Source organism: Aedes aegypti, chromosome 2 (genome assembly GCF_002204515.2).
Source record: "Aedes aegypti strain LVP_AGWG chromosome 2, AaegL5.0 Primary Assembly, whole genome shotgun sequence".
NCBI classification, from domain to species: domain Eukaryota; kingdom Metazoa; phylum Arthropoda; class Insecta; order Diptera; family Culicidae; genus Aedes; species Aedes aegypti.
In genome coordinates, this window is record NC_035108.1 from 93,305,000 (window position 1) to 93,323,251 (window position 18,252).

General features: G+C 37.3%; 1 protein-coding gene across 1 annotated transcript in view; it reads right to left on the reverse strand.

The window, feature by feature from the left end:
• LOC110675782 (golgin subfamily A member 4-like) overlaps positions 1-17,786 on the reverse strand; it is a 50,266-nt gene extending 32,480 nt beyond the window's left edge. The window contains exon 1 of the mRNA XM_021841553.1: positions 17,455-17,786. Within this exon, the coding sequence (XP_021697245.1) occupies positions 17,455-17,538 (84 nt within the window). The 5' untranslated portion in view covers positions 17,539-17,786. The remainder of the gene's footprint in view (positions 1-17,454) is intronic.
• Between the last annotated feature and the right edge of the window lie 466 nt (positions 17,787-18,252).

Here is an 18,252-nt window from a genome sequence, read left to right on the forward strand (position 1 = left end):
CCAAAATTTTAGAACATTCCTGGAAACACACGGTGTTGCCATTCATTACGCTAGCAGCAGCAACAGTAGAGTAAAGTGGGGCAAAAGTTCGAGTGGGGCAAGAGTTTCTTTTTGAGATTTCTAGCTCAAATCAAATCAAAACTTAGAAATGTCATGGTGGTTCGAATGCTATTCAAGTAAGAGACTTTCACTCCAAATATCATAAAAATCAATTGAGATTTGGAAAAGTTATGGCTATTTGTTGTTTTTCGACGTAAATATTGTAATATTTGGTCAAACTTTCGATGCACGGAACCAAATGAAGATAAAATATTTTTCAATATTTTATGTAAGGGCGTTTCTAGGCCAATCATAAGGATGCTTTGACGTGTATTAGTTTTTCCATAAATAGTTGGAATCAATTTTTGGCCCGTAGCGGGGCAAAAGTTCGAATCTGCGGGGCAAAAGTTCGACCCATGTATAAACACACGGAAAATTTTTCAAATTTCCTGAAATCTACATATTAGCTTCAAATTTAGCAAAATTTGCCTGATCGTGCGAAAAATGTCACAAAAATTTTACATTTCCCTTAGTTTTGCGAAAAACTGCTATTTTTTGGGTGTATCACAATTAACCCTGTTTTGGGCATTTTTTGATGAAAATTTAGTGTGTATTTTTCGGCAAACATAAGTTTACGGTTGGTAGAAAGTATACCTGGCATAAAAGTATTGATATTTTGTGTTTTAGCCAACGAACTTTTGCCCCACACTAGATTCGAACTTTTGCCCCACCGGTGGGGCAAAAGTTCGAATAAGACAATCAATTTTGAAACTGTTATAACTAAAAATGGGTAAATATTTTGACACAAGTTTGTTCAGCAAAGTTATAGCCAATATGATGAAGGTTCGCTGTCTGGTATTTGTTTTGTTTCATCTGCTATTATTTTCCTGGAAACTTTGATTATACCACTAAGGTCGAACTTTTGCCCCACCTTACTCTAATGGCATCATCGAGAGGTTCCACAACACACTACTAGAAATGTTCAGTGCGCATCGTACCTTCGTGCTGTGCGTACACGAATTCTCTCTGCTCTTGGAAGTTTTCTTAAAAACTACCTAAAGCAATAAAACAGTACTTTTCAGTGCTACACAAACAGTACTTTTCAGTGCTAAAATTAAAAACGGTACTTTTCAGTGCTACTTAAACAGTACTTTTCAGTACTATTTTTTCTACTATTGATCCCTTTACGATCCTTGTTTGGACCCGTGCCTTCGATTTTTCGTTGGACCCGTTGGCGAAAGCTAGCGGTGGTAATCCTTCTTGGACACCGTCTAGGGAAAAAACCTCTCGAAGGTCACGTCTTTCTCGTTTATTAACTAAACATGGTAGAGTAAGGTGGGGCAAAAGTTCGACCTTAGTGGTATAATCAAAGTTTCCAGGAAAATAATAGCAGATGAAACAAAACAAATACCAGACAGCGAACCTTCATCATATTGGCTATAACTTTGCTGAACAAACTTGTGTCAAAATATTTACCCATTTTTAGTTATAACAGTTTCAAAATTGATTGTCTTATTCGAACTTTTGCCCCACCGGTGGGGCAAAAGTTCGAATCTAGTGTGGGGCAAAAGTTCGTTGGCTAAAACACAAAATATCAATACTTTTATGCCAGGTATACTTTCTACCAACCGTAAACTTATGTTTGCCGAAAAATACACACTAAATTTTCATCAAAAAATGCCCAAAACAGGGTTAATTGTGATACACCCAAAAAATAGCAGTTTTTCGCAAAACTAAGGGAAATGTAAAATTTTTGTGACATTTTTCGCACGATCAGGCAAATTTTGCTAAATTTGAAGCTAATATGTAGATTTCAGGAATTTTGAAAAATTTTCCGTGTGTTTATACATGGGTCGAACTTTTGCCCCGCAGATTCGAACTTTTGCCCCGCTACGGGCCAAAAATTGATTCCAACTATTTATGGAAAAACTAATACACGTCAAAGCATCCTTATGATTGGCCTAGAAACGCCCTTACATAAAATATTGAAAAATATTTTATCTTCATTTGGTTCCGTGCATCGAAAGTTTGACCAAATATTACAATATTTACGTCGAAAAACAACAAATAGCCATAACTTTTCCAAATCTCAATTGATTTTTATGATATTTGGAGTGAAAGTCTCTTACTTGAATAGCATTCGAACCACCATGACATTTCTAAGTTTTGATTTGATTTGAGCTAGAAATCTCAAAAAGAAACTCTTGCCCCACTCGAACTTTTGCCCCACTTTACTCTATCAACAACTAACAAAAGGAAGGGTGAATCTCTGAATTCACTACTTCCTTCCAAAAAAGTGGGTTTTAAAACTGTCACTACACGTGGCAAGAATGGAAGAAAGGACGCTTCCCCGGAATGCGAAGTTTCTTCCAAGGGTGAAATGAATAATTGTATCGAAATGAGCAATCAGTTTGATGCTCTAGACAAATTTTCCGAACACCAAATCGAAGCAGCCTCTAGCCCAGGCTCTTTGATTCAAGTGAGGAAGCAAAGAGTGCCGCCTATCGTGGTCAGTTGTTCCGAATTTGGGGGATTTAGGCAGGAGATCTTGAACTCCATTAGGGGAATCAAGGTTTCCTTCCAAATCGCAAAGAAAGGAGACTGTCGCGTTTTGCCGGAAACTCTAAAAGATCGTGAACTTCTTCTCAAACATCTTGAAGAGAAGAAGCACAAATTTTTTACTTATGACGACAAAACTGAACGTTTGTTCAAAGTTGTCTTGAAAGGTCTCTCAAGTGACTATAAATCACCTGAAGAGATCAAAAATGGAATAAATGATTTACTTGGATTTTCCCCAGTCCAAGTAATCATTATGAAAAAGAGAACCCAATCTGGCATTGTTCGGAAAGGGCTTTCTCAAGAATTTTATTTAGTTCACTTTAACAAAAAAGAACTAAATAATATTAAAGCTTTAGAAAAAGCAAAACTTTTGTTTGATGTCCGTGTGACATGGGAACATTTCCAGAAACCTGGAGGAAATTACCAGAACCCCACTCAGTGCCGTCGGTGCCAAAAGTGGGGTCATGGTACAAAAAATTGTCGCATGGATGCTAAATGCATGATTTGCGGAGGTTCTTCTCATGCCAAAGACGTCTGTCCAGTGAAGGAAGATACCACCAAATTCATATGTTGTAATTGCGGGGCTAACCATAAGTCCAATTTTTGGAATTGTCCTTCACGCAAAAAGGTCATTGAGGCTCGTGCCAGGCAGATGAAAGATAATATCCGTTACGATAACGGTCGTTTCCGGAATTTGCCTGGTAGAGTATCGAACAATGCTCATTTTTCAGTTAACGATCGCTTGATCATGAATCATACCCATCAGGAAGATCATAATCATGCTCATTCACAAACTAATTTTAATCCGTCGGGTAGCCGTTCGAATCTTTCTATTTCGAATGTATCTACCCACGGTAAATCCTTTGCCGATATCGTAGCAGGAAATTCGAACTCCTCCCCTGTTCGATCCATGGGTACCCAGTCTACTTCTTTCAAATCAAATGGAAAAAACCCTACCGCCACAGGTAATTCCGCTTCTTCGTCTACCGGAAATTCCAATGGGAAATCACATGACATGTCTGCCTCTGATTTTAATTTTCTAACTGAACAATTGAATCTAATGATTGATGCAATGTTCAAAGCCACCACTATGACTGAAGCAGTCCAAGTAGGTGTAAAATTTACAAATCAAATTGTTATTGGATTACGTTTTTCTAATGGATCCAAATAATAATTTAAATATTTTAAATTGGAATGCTCGTTCTCTGAATGGTAAAGAGGACGAGCTGTTTAATTTTCTTACGGTTAATAACGTGCATATAGCAGTTATTACCGAAACGTATTTAAAACCTGGATCTAAACTCAAAAGAGATCCTAACTTTTTTGTTTATCGTAATGATCGACTTGATGGGGCATGTGGGGGAGTTGCAATCATCATTCATAGGCGTATAAAACATCAACTGTTTTCATCATTTGAAACTAAAGTTTTTGAAACTTTAGGTGTTTCTGTTGAAACACAGTTTGGTAAATATACTTTCATAGCTGCCTATTTGCCTTTTCAATGCTCTGGGCAGCAAGTTAATTTGCTCCAAACTGACTTGCGTAAATTGACTCGCAATAAGTCAAAATTTTTTGTCATTGGTGACTTTAATGCCAAACATCGGTCATGGAATAATTCTCAAAGTAATTCCAACGGCAGAATTTTATTTGATGAGTGTTCTTCAGGATATTTCTCAATTCAATACCCTGATAGCCCCACATGTTTTTCCTCTTCTAGAAATCCATCTACGATTGATTTGGTCTTAACCGACTCTAGTCATCTTTGTAGCCAACTGATTACTCATGCTGATTTTGATTCTGATCATGTCCCTGTTACATTTCAAATATCCCAAGAAGCGATTCTCAATCCTATCAGCTCCACTTTCAATTATTTACGAGCCGACTGGAATATATATAAAACGTATGTTGACTCTAATCTTGATGTTAACATTCCTTTAGAAACTAAACTTGATATTGACAATGCTCTTGAAACTTTAACAAATTCCATTGTTGAAGCCCGGAGCATTGCAATTCCAAAATGTGAAGTAAAATTTGAATCCGTGATTATAGACGATGATCTTAAACTCTTGATCCGTCTTAAAAACGTGAGGAGAAGGCAATTTCAACGCACTCGCGATCCTGCTATGAAAATTATATGGCAGGATTTGCAGAAAGAAATCAAGAAACGTTTTGCTCAATTAAGAAACAAAAATTTTGAAAATAAAATTTCTCAATTGGACCCTGGCTCTAAGCCCTTTTGGAAATTATCTAAAATCTTGAAAAAACCTCAGAAGCCAATACCGGCATTGAAAGAGGAAAACAAATTATTACTAACTAATTGCGAAAAAGCTCAAAAACTTGCTATGCAGTTTGAAAGTGCGCACAATTTTAATTTAGGACTTACTAGTCCTATTGAAAATCAAGTTACTCAGGAGTTCGAAAATATTTTCAATCAAGAGAACGTTTTTGAAAATGCCTGGGAGACTGATTTGGAAGAAATGAGAACTATTATTAAAAAATTCAAAAACATGAAAGCTCCTGGCGATGATGGAATTTTCTACATCCTCATCAAGAAACTTCCAGAAAGTAGCTTATCATTTTTAGTTGATATATTTAACAAATGTTTTCAATTAGCATATTTTCCTGACAAATGGAAAAATGCTAAGGTTGTTCCAATTTTAAAACCAGACAAAAATCCTGCAGAAGCTTCTAGCTATCGTCCAATCAGTTTGCTTTCCTCCATCAGTAAACTTTTTGAAAAGGTTATTTTGAACAGAATGATGGCCCACATCAACGAAAATTCATTTTTTGCCAATGAACAGTTCGGATTCCGCCATGGACATTCGACCACTCATCAACTTTTACGTGTAACAAATTTGATCCGTTCCAACAAATCTGAAGGCTATTCTACTGGTCTTGCTCTTCTAGACATAGAAAAAGCATTCGACAGTGTTTGGCATGAAGGTTTGATTGTAAAATTAAAAAACTTTAATTTTCCAACATACATTGTTAGAATAATTCAAAGTTATCTGTCAAATCGTACACTTCAGGTTAATTATCAGAACTCTAGATCTGAAAGACTTCCTGTAAGAGCTGGTGTTCCTCAAGGCAGCATTTTGGGACCAATATTATACAATATTTTCACATCTGACTTACCTGAGTTACCTCAGGGATGTTAAAAATCCTTGTTTGCGGATGACACAGGCCTCTCCGCCAAAGGACGAAGCCTGCGTGTCATCTGTAGTCGATTGCAAAAAAGTTTGGATATTTTTTCTTCATACTTGCAAAAATGGAAGATTTCTCCTAATGCTTCCAAAACTCAACTAATAATATTCCCACATAAACCAAAAGCTCTTTATTTGAAACCTTCAAGTAGACATGTTGTCACGATGAGAGGGGTTCCAATAAATTGGTCAGATGAAGTTAAGTATCTAGGGCTCATGCTAGATAAGAATTTAACTTTCAAAAATCACATTGAGGGCATTCAAGCCAAATGTAATAAATATGTAAAATGTCTCTATCCCCTTATTAATAGAAAATCAAAACTTTGTCTTAAGAACAAGCTTTTGATATTCAAACAAATTTTCAGGCCAGCCATGTTGTATGCTGTACCAATATGGACTAGCTGTTGTAATACCAGGAAGAAAGCTCTGCAGAGAATTCAAAATAAAATTTTGAAAATGATTCTGAGGCTTCCTCCCTGGTATAGTACCAATGAGTTACATAGAATATCCAATGTTGAAACATTGGAACAAATGTCAAATACAATCATTAATAATTTCAGGCAAAAATCGTTACAATCTTCTATTGCCACGATTAATGCGTTATATGTTTAGGTTAAGTTAGGTTAAGTATATTAAAAACGTTTTTTTTTTTCTCTTATAAGCAGGTGAAATCAACTCACCTGTAAAAAAAACTGAACTGCTACGGCAAATGAAATGTATTATGTTGTTAACAAAATGTTAATTAAATCTTAAATTTGTTTTACCAAATTAGGATGATAGTGTTGTCTAATAACACAGAACACCTAGATATAAGAAATGAATGTAATGTTTGAAATGATACTAATAAAGAAATTTAAAAAAAAAAAAAACTACTAGAAATGTATATGGCAAACAGGAAGAAGGTGGATGAACTAACACTCTACCAGGGACTATCTCTGATCACAGCCATTTACAATGACAGCAAACACTCCACTACGCAACTTACTCCCCGACAGATCATTTTCGGTAACTCGACCTCACTAAATCTCGACGACATAAATTTAATGAAACAACAAGCAATTATGACGGCTAGGGATAATATTTCTCAGGAAGTTCGGAGACATAACACAAAACAAGCTACAGGATCCAAAGCGTACGAAAACATTAGGTCTCAAGAAATCTTAGTTAAAACAAAAGCCAAGCCGTCTCCATACCATGATAGATACAGGATAATAGAAATTAAAGAACAGGACAAAAAGACGTTGACGGACACAACGAATATCAAAATACATAAAAAACACATTAAAAAACCATTGTAATGATGAGAGCTCACTCTCCCTCTATTTGATTTCAGATTATGTATCTTGATTCAAACGACCTGGACCGACATAAGAGTACACGACTTAAACCGTAACCCTATCGCCATCATACCTCTAGGAGAAGCCAGACTAAGTAACAGTTATCTACGAATAGTTCATCCCATAAACTTAAAACAATTAGGAGACTACATTGCAGAAATTGACGATGTGGCGCAAGACGCTATCAAAAACGACAAACCGCTTAGTAACATCCTAAAAAATTAAACTTCATAGACTGCATACAATTATATCGAAAGTAAAGCCCGCGAACAGGAATAAACGTTGGGAAACTCTAGGAAAGGCTTGGAAGTATATTTCGGGAAGCCCTGACGCGGAAGATTTAAAAATTATAAACGCAACAACAAATTCCTTGATTGATCAAAACGATAGACAAATTAGAATCAATATAGCAATCGAACATAGACTTAAAAATATTACAGAAAAACTCAATTCTTTAATCAAATATCAGGACAACTTGACAGCAGGAGCTTTAGATGGATTTGACTCGGTAAATATAATTTTCAACTTAGATGAACTTATCTATCAGCTAGAAATCATAGAAGAAGCAATCACCCTAGCCAGGAAAAACATCCCCAGCAGCCGCATCATCAGCTCTCGCGAACTACTCACCGCCAAGCAGTTTCTTTCTCACGAAGGCCTCGAGCAAGACATGCTAGACAATGTACTGGATATCGCAAGTGTGTACGTAATCTACAGCAAAGAGATGATCATTTATACCCTCAAAATCCCTAGGATCAAGAACGTTGTTTACAAACTGAACTTTATCGAACCAGTTGTACAGAACAATCGTAAGATTCAACTAAGTGCAAATTTCTACCTCGACGGACCCAAACCGTATCTTTCAAAAAAACTCCATGTTCTAAAAGCAAGAACTTGTTTATATGTTCCAGCTCCCAAGTAGAACCATTAACAGAGTGCATTGAACAACTGATTACCGGAAAACCAGCCTACTGCAATGTAGAACGGACGTACGGAAAAAATTTCATCAAAAGAGTGAACGACGCAAACATTGTGGTTAATGCCGCAGACCTCATCATGCCATCAAACTGTTCGGCTCAGGAACGTAAACTTCAAGGATCGTTTCTCATACAATTTCAACAATGTACACTGAAGCTCGACAACCAGGAATACGATAACAGCGTTTACGAAGCGCAACCTCAATCGTTCATCCCAACTACAGGCTTGAAGGTAACTCCAGTTAAATTGATAAATAGACTCCCATTGGAGCTTTTACAGGAGCAGCACTTGGAGCACCGGGACAACATAGCACACCTCAATCTGACATCCAACAACATTCATTGGAAAGTTAATTTATTCGGGTGGCTGTCTTTCGGATCTTTCTCAACTCTGATGATCATCATTATTATTGCCATCATCATCGGAGTCCTGAGGACCGCTATCTGGAGGGGAATTCAGACATCAGAATCTCAACAATCTGCACATGCTAAACAACAACCGGAAGAAGGTAAATCATCCGAGGCCAGCACAGATGTTACTTCGACGAGGTATCCAAGGTTGATTCCACAACCGTAATTTAGAAAGCCGAGGACGACTTTCCAGCAGACGGGGAGCCGTTAGGAAAATCCTGCTAGGTGAATTAACGAATAGGAGCAGTTGGCGCGCATCGAGTAGAATCACGCCACGCGGCAAGCCAATCAGGTGTTAGGGCGCTAAGAATGCGCTAGGTAAGCATAATTAGCAAATAAAAGTGAGCCAGCAGCGTGGCTCACTCTCTTTCTTGGTCAAGCTGTAATAGTAGGTAGTTCCATAAGTAACCTGTGTGTGAATAAATCTTGTGTAGTTTAGTTTTTAAAAACTAATTCGTTACGTGAAAATCCCTAACTAAGATTTTAAGATTTGTTCCGGCCTAATTTTACAAACATTTTCGCTTTTTGTTTCAACAATTACCAAATGACAGTGGAAAACGGCAGTAATGTAAGTGACCTTGAAAGAAAAACTTTGACAATTAACTTAACTCCTCTGCTTTCTTTTCTTCTTTAACTCTTAGACTAAAAATGTTTTCCACATAAAAATGTTTTAAAATAACATTCGGAAACGTGTGTGAAAAATATAAGTAGGGTCAGAACTTTTCTCGCGATCCTCCTATCATAGATTCACGACCCACAGTTTGGGAAACTATGGTAAAAAAACAAAGAAACAGCTCTACCCCGTTTGGAATAATCATAAAATATAAACGTTCATTAGAATTAGAGACATGATATGAACAATAGGGCAAATTCACCTGTATTCTAAATAAATTGACGATGGAGGCGCTATTTCAAAATTTCAACAAACAGTATTGTCATTTGATAATACAGTAATGACCCGATTTTGTCAGGCCCCGATTTTGGCTACCCCCGATTTTAGCACCCTTTTTGACCCGATTTTGTTTACCCCCGATTTTAGCATCCTTTTTGCCCGATTTTATTCAGCCTAAAATTTAAATTTATTTTAATGAGAGTAAACACGTCTATACTGGCAATATTGAGTGCAAAAAGTCAAATATGACTTTGGCCACGTCTATTGAAATTTTTAATAATTATCCAACAAACTGATCAATGTTACCTTGGATTACGGTACATAGAAAATGGAAAGTAACCAGAAAAACGATTTTCTGTTATTCGCAGGGTAAGTTAAACTATTCGTGGCAAGTTCGAATTAAAAATGAACCCCGATGGTTTGCATGAGGTGCCGTTCAAATTAACGGGGATGCACGAGTTTAACCCATTTGGCATAAAGCCGTTAGGCATAAGGATGTTAAGCATAGGGACGTTAGGCATAATGGATGATAAGCACAAAAACATTAGGTATAACAGACGTTAGACATAATGGACGTTTGGCATAAAAGCTGATTGTTAATATTTTAAAGGAATCTGACAACTGCAAGATGGGGATTATGTTCAAACATGGAGTTAGTGTGGATAAATTCGACCAAGTAGGTATATGAGAATAACTGTTCCAATTACACTTTCGACCATAGATGGCACTGTAGTCGATGAATGTCTTTCATTATAGATATGAAGATTCGTCAATCCATATAGAAGAGACGACAGCAAACCGGATGTCGTTTCGTTAAGAAACAAGAGGCCAAATTTAGTGAAACTGAAATTCGGTTTCCCCTCTGAGTGAAAACGCTTTCTTTGAAAAATACAGGCAAAAAATCAAACACTTTGAATGCAAAAATTACAAAAAGCTTAAATAAATATATTTTTTTTATTCCGCAGACACTACACGTTAATGCTTCCAGTGGACCATTTGTCCTTTGAAGGAAGCACCACACTAGGACAACGGACTAGCATGCAACGCCCAGTGGCACAGTCGGGAAACATTCCTGACGAAAAGTTTTTCGACCTGAGGCGGGAATCGAACCCACACTCCTTAGCACGATGCTGCTAACTGCCTTGGTGACACTAACCGCACGGCTACGAAGCCCACAAATATGATAAATATAATGAATATTACCGCAGATAACATATGTTTATGTTAGAACAAAAAAAATCTGAAAACCTGTGTAAATATTCCAATTGAAACTCCTTGCAGTCACAAGCGCCACCACACAGCGAATTGCGTCATTCAGTGGCGAATATCAGTATCTTGAAATATTTTCATATTCACCACTGACATCGTCATGGGAACTTAGCGATAACAGCACCACCACGATGTTGCTACTTGTGTTGCCATTCAAAACGACCATTAATTGCCTTACACAGTTGTACAATCGGACTTCAACGTCTGTTATCTGTGATACTAGTAAACAGGATGACATTCAAAATTGAAATGGCAACAGATGGCTCTTTTTCAGTGGTAGTAAAAATGAAATTATGAAGCAAAGAAAGTGTCACGAAAGATAAACTAAACACACAAATTTATCTGTTCACATTCGCTACATTTCTAATCATTACTTTTTCGACGCAGTTTTCAAATTTCAAGTAAAATACGTTTTCAATTATTTTAAGCACGCTGAATAAGCAACAATGCCACCGCTCGAGTTTTAATGTTAGAAACTAAATGTTCGAAAGGTTGTTGTCTGTACTTTTTGCCGCTACACGCAAATACATTTTGTTGTATAATCTACCGAACCCATGGTAGAATTAAGAACCGCACCAACGATTTTCAACCGACTACAAAAATCTGTTAAGTTTACTATAATCTGGGAAAAATCAATTAGCAGTGCAGTAAATGTGACTATGTCCATAGTAGCCTCGACTACAAAGCATTGTATTTTAATCCGTGACACCCACCGTGCAACACAGTATGGTGAAAAGTATAATGCCAAACTTGTCAAATCTAGAATGTTTTTAGTCATAAATACTACGACTCTGGTTAAATAAACAGAATATATTTTCTTGTTGACTATGTAATGGTAGTGTTAACAGATTAATGTAGTCGGTTGAAAATCGTTGGTGCAGTTTTTAATTTTACCATGGATTCAGTAGTATCCACAATAAAATTCATTTCAGTGTAGCTACAACAATAGAGATAGAAAACTATAGAGGACGAATGTCGCTGGTGTTCCCTTTGTTCTCGTTCAGAAACATGTCGGGTACATAACTGTCAAACTGCATACAATTTCGCGTTGACATTTATAGCCCGGCCTATCTCCGCTAGCAGAAGATGTTCCGACAGCGACATTCTTCCTCTATAGTTTATTACGTCTATTGCAACAACTCTTAGCATTTAAGCACGATGTAAACAGTCATCACCCAATTGATCTTACTACAAATGTTATGTCGCCATCTTTAACAAAAAGCAGACATATCTTTGATGATTCAAAGTTTGTACAGAAATAACTTTAGAAATGATGCATATAGAAAAAAAAATCTGGCAAAGCTGTAAAACACCATTCCGTTATCGACGTTTTCGAGGACTGCTGGAATAAAAGCAGCCATCAACGTCAAAGGCAAGAACATAGGCCAGGAGAAGTGGCTGAACTTGTCATTCATTTTTCTGTCAATTCTCATACAAAATCTACTTTTTCTCTGAGGGGCCGTCCATAAATGACGCAGCTTTTTTCACTGATTTTTTACACCCCCTCCCCCCTCGTAGCATTTCATCACAAATGTTGATACCCCCCCTTGGAAAATACGTAGCATATCAAACAACCCCCCCCCTCCTAAATTTTTTTATTTGTTTTCCTCAACAATTGGGCTAGAACGAAACAATCAAATTCATATATTTAATAATTACTCGGACTGAAATGTCAGGATAATCTGACGAATAATAGTTTGATTTACCGAGGCGCTTAGAAGTATTTTTTTTTTTCTATCTCTATTACGATATTTAATATAACCTTTTCATCATAAGTGACTAGTCACGACTATCTCGGGAATGGGATTCAATCCCAGGTTCTCGGCATGAGAGGCATGAGTTCTAACCACTAAACCAGGCCTTCCCCAGCCAAAAGTCATTTGGAAAACAGTTTTCAACAGACTTATTTCCTGTTTAAGTAACATAAATTTGCTTTCCACTTTTATATAGGTTAAATTTAATTTGTAGTACTTTTGCTGTTGATAGCATGAAAAAATAAAACAAGTTTACAGCGAAAAAGGTAGAAACATTGTGAAAATTGAGTGGTTCAGATAATTGATAGGGCAATAGGGTCCTAGGCCTGTCCCAATTTTGATACCAAACGCTTAAGTTTAGGCTAAAAACACAAGTGTACTCAATTTATAAATGATTTTCGTTGGTTAAAGTCAATAAAACACTTTTTTATTGTTTTTGAGATTTTGTCACACCCATTGGTTTAAACTCAAGTTTTTGGGTATATTTTGTTTTCCGTGTCCCTTCCGAAATGTCAGATAGGAACAACCCCAGTGTTAAAACTAAAAGCTTTGTGGCATTTTTGTGGACTAAGTGAACGTCAAACATCATCAAAAGTGTCAAGGTTCATATATGGAACAATTTTTAATATTAAATTTTAAATATACTATAGCCGTTAATTGAGCTGGAAAAAATGCTAAAGTATTTGCAAGAACATACTCTTTCGTATTATTGAACAAAAACAATAATTCATTAAACATTTTAGGACCCAATTTCGATAACACTCGATTTTGATGTCCTCATTATTCTCCAGGCTATTCCACCAAGAACAATATATCAGCACAAATCGATGAGTTGCTTGAGCAGAGATCTGCAACGACGTTGAACACATTATTCACTGAATACATATCTTGTTTTGCTGTGATAATATGAATATTTACCTTAATAAGCATATTTTATTCTTTTGAAGAAATAAATCTCCAACAGAAAATAAGTATAACACTAAAACTGTTTTTTCTATGTTTTGATAACAAATTAAAAACAATGTTTTTCATGTCGTTAAAGCATTGTTTTAAATTGTTTATTCATTATTAATTTTAATGCATTCATAGCATTAATAAACACGAATATAATATCATATTCACATTTGTTTTCAAAGCTGACTAAAATGTATTTGATTGCATATATGACGGATATTTAAAATTTCATTAAAAAATACTTCTAATATTAGTATATGATTTTTTTTGAAACTGAAACATCATATAAAAACCCGTTTGAAAACTAAAACAAAAAAAGTGATGAAATACTGTTTTAATATGGTTTTTATCGACATGATTCAAAATGGTACGTCCACTAGTTGGGACCCTTCCCTCCCCCTCGTCACATATCGTCACAAATTCGTGAAGACCCCCCTCCCCCTAAAATGCTACGTCATTTATGGACAACCCCTGACATAAATTCACTCTAGGTGAACCACTTCCCCTGGCCTATTGTTGGATAAGTTGAACGGAATCGAGGAGGAGAAGAATGCAGCGCGGGCAATAATGTTGCATCAAGGTACTCGACATAACTTGGAACGTTGTAGACAGAAGCAGAAGCAGTAGACTCGTCTGTTCAAAGACAAAAAGCGCCGCATGGAGGAAACGGTATGCGATGAAATGGAGCTATTGCACCGCACCCAAGAAACGCGAAAATTCTATCAAATCAAAAACTCAACACATCCCGCAGAAGCTTCGTGCCGCGAGCCGAAATGTGCAGAGATAAAGATGGTAGCATTTTGTCGGACGGACGCGAGGTGATCAAAAGGTGGAATCTGTATTACGACGAACACTTGAATGGCGCTGAGAGAACAACTTATTAACATGGGCCCGGAGAAGTTAGTCGCTTGCCTGCATCGGCTAATAGCCATAATCTGGGAGACAGAACAGCTACCGGAGGAATGGAAGCAATGATGCTCGAGGAGAACCTGCAAGCACTCGCAATCTTCGAACGTCGGGTGCTTAGGCGATCTTTGGCGGTGTACAGGAAACGGTGTGTGGCGGCGAAGGATGAACCACGAGTTTGCTGTAGCAAAAACTGGAAGAATGCGTTGGGCGTCTAATTAAAATTCCTTCCTTTCCGCGATAACCGTATTGGGCTTGGCCGGCGCCGTTATTGACTTTTAAATTTTGAACTCTCGATTTGTGAACTTTAGGCATGGTTAGCTAATCTCAAGCCCCATAATCTCTGTGCAACTTCGATTGTGCTGATCAAGCACGGAATGCATCTACGAAATGTTCACTCATGAATAGCTCCAAAAGTCCTACAGTGATGATTCCAGGAAATATATGTAGAAAACTTACAGGAATTCGTCAATATATAAGACCAGGGACTTCTCATTATGTTGATCTGTTGATTTTTTTACAACATTTTTCTGCATTTCTTCTAAACAAAGTACCAGTGGAAGCGAGTAACTGACACTGAAGAAGACTGCTAGTGGTAGTCGAAATATGCGTATCTAGAAAAGAAAGACATCAACACGTTAATGCTTCCAGTGGACGGTTATGTCGTTTGAAGGAAGCACTACACTAGACAACGGACTAGCATGCAACGCCCAGTGGCACAGTTGAAATACGTTCCTGACGAAAAGTTTTCCGGGATGAAGCGGGAATCGAACCCACACTCCTTAACACGATGTGGCCAAATGCTTGGTGACACTAATCGCACGACCACGAAGCCCACCACGTATCTGTCCAAGATAAGCAATTAGGGAGGAATTAAAAGTTTCAAGGTACTCCAATCTACTTTTTTGTTTCTCAATTTCTAAGTCAAGCATAATTCTTCATTCCGACGTAACTGCAAAAATAAACAAATCGAGATTTGCTTTGCATGGGCTTGACAAACGCATAATCTACATATTGAGTCCAAAAAAGTAATCCTAAAACATTTTTTTGATTTTTTGAAATAAATTTCAATTCTGCCCTATGTGCACTTTACTCAGTGTTTTTAATTTGGCTACATACACCCTACCATTGCAAAGCGACTCAACTGTCAACATTTTTCATGCTAGCACATACACCGTACATATGCTCATAGCAAAGCGACCTATATGCAGAATCAAAACATAAAATTTTAATCAGCAGATACGTCATACTGTTTTCGAATTACTAAACATGTTGGAAATCAAGAGATTCGGATTTTCACAGCTGCAGTAAGCTGACGGGTCGGCAAACTGATGTGGAACATCATCAGTATTCGGTTTTAGACAAATTTCTCACCAATTTTTTCACAAGAACTGTTCTCCATTTACTTTTGTTACTCACGGCTCCGTCCGGTGCTCCTGTTAGTCGAGTTGAAATTGGAAACATTCAATATTCGTTGTAGTTGAACGTAGAAACTGACGAATAGAACAAACTTTATTATGTTTTATGGGAATTTGCAAACCGGTGTATGTGCAACTTCAAAACAATACTGGTGTATATGACGTGACGCATGTGATAAATGAACTGTCAAACCGACGCATCAAGCAAGGTGTATGTATCAAGCAAGGTATGATATCGACGAATCATCATGGTGTATGTGAGCAGCACAAAGCAAAAGGGTTTATTCGATAATTTCACCAGTTTTTCAATCTAATCCAAAACAAATCGGAATTGTTTAATAGTGGTTAGAAACGGTGTTCTTTTTTTCAACTTATAGAAGACACAGCAATAGAAAAAATGCAAAACATTTTAAACAGGATTTAAAATGCTTTACAATATATTGCATCGCATTTTTCTCGAATCCTTCCCAATGTTAGATACGCCGATTTGAAAAATTAGGCTTGAAGTAATTCGTCAAGTAAAGTAAAATTTCCATGAATTCTTCCAAATTTGATTTAAGATTGAACATTAACAAATACTATAGCAATTATTCCGATTATCCCAACAAAGTGGGTTCGATGTTTTTTCAAGATGTTTCTTCAAAAAATCGTACAGAATTATGTACATAATTAATTTAGTCATTCATCTAGAAAATCTACCAACACTTCCTCAGCAGTTTGGGTTTGTTTTTTTTTTTTTTTTTTTTCAATAAAAGTTCATCATTAACTTCTTCAAAAGTTTCATCAAAGGATTTTTTCGATAATTTCTAAACAAATATCCTCGATAATTGACTGGAAAACTCCTGAAAAAATCTCTGAGAACATCTTTGGGATATTCCTTAAAGAATTCTGGAGGACATTCTGAAGGTATTCTCAGCGAAATTCAAGCGAAATCTTGAAGAAATACTGAACGACAGTTTGGGAAAAAAATCCTTACAAATCAGTTGAGGTATATATTCTTGAAGATGTCCTAAACGTACGTATCTTGGACGAAATATTAGCGAAATCGATGGAAGAACCACTGGACGGTTTTTTTTTCTTGAAAAAAGAAGGTCATTGTGGAATCTTTGAAGTAATTTCTGAGTTTATCCAGGTAAAACTGTCGTTATTTTGAACTAAATGCATTGAGGAATTCCTCAGCAATGTCGATGTTATCTTTTAAGACATTTAGTCGCTACCAATCCAGCACTCCCAAAAGCAAAAAGAAATTTGATGTCATATCGGATTTCCAAGATGATAAAAAAAACTGTTTACAAACCGTAAGGAGTGGCCCTGCAGAAGCTGGCTAAGATGGCAATGGCAAGTGTATAGGTGCATATAAACCACACTTGAAAAACTCACAAAACTGAATCACTGCTGCGTGAAATGTTTATCGGCGCGCAGCAAAAGCAAACAAACTACTTTGCGAAACAAGAGAAATCTCTGTGCCTGTGCCTGCTGGTGGTCTTCGGAAGCTATGCCATTCATCCGGATGATAAAGATGACAAAATACGCACTGAGATGTTCGGACGGGTGGGCGGATATAAGAGTAGGGACATTACGAAACGCCAATTAGCAGGAATCGATGTATGCACTGGCCTACATTTCCTCAGCACAAGAATAGCAGAAACTACCCCGACAATCCGTTATGCCCGTCCACTTCCACACAAGAGAATTCCATCTACTTCACATCCAAAGATCCCGTTCCTCTTCGTACCTGTAAACCTTTGGACAGTTGCTCAAATCGCTGAGGCGATTGCTTCACCTCCTCGGTGATTTTCTCCTTGAGTTTCTTGAACATTTTCACTGCCTGCCGTAGTCGTCGTAGTCTTCTGGTTTCGTATGTCCCCTTTACGCAGACCGCATTCCGACGAGAACGGCGACGATCACAAACACGACACACCGGAGATTGACGCGTTTTGCACAAACTTTTCGCGATTTTCACGGACAAATTCGACAAAAACAGCTACCAAGAAAGCTGAAAATCTACGTGTAAGAAAATTTTTCCACTTTTGATTGAAAAGATGACAATCTTCTGGGTGTCTCTCTCCTTTGGCTCTGTTTTGACAGTTTGCGAGTTTGCGACGCCCACCCGATTTTGTTTGTAGGTCTGGGGGATATCTGCACGCTCATCCAAGTTTACCTCAAATTCGGAGTTAAAGAAGCGTTTGCTAGAATAATGGCGCAAGTAAACACGATCGATTTCTCTGTATCGATTCATTCCAGGCCCCTGACAACCATATATCGATACACAGTGTTCTTCGTAGCCAGGATGTCCCGGGCGATAAGGGCCCATTCACAAATTTCATAACGCTAGAGGGGGTGGGTGGGTGTCCTAGCGATGTTACGATCCATACAAAAATTTAATAACATTCACACAAAAAGCGTTACAAAGGGGTGGGTGGGTGTCCAAAATGGTCAATAGGGTCCTAAAGCCCTGTCCCAATTTTAGTGCCAAACGCTTAAGTTTAGGCCAAAAACACATGTTTACTCAATTTTCTAATGTTTTCCGTTG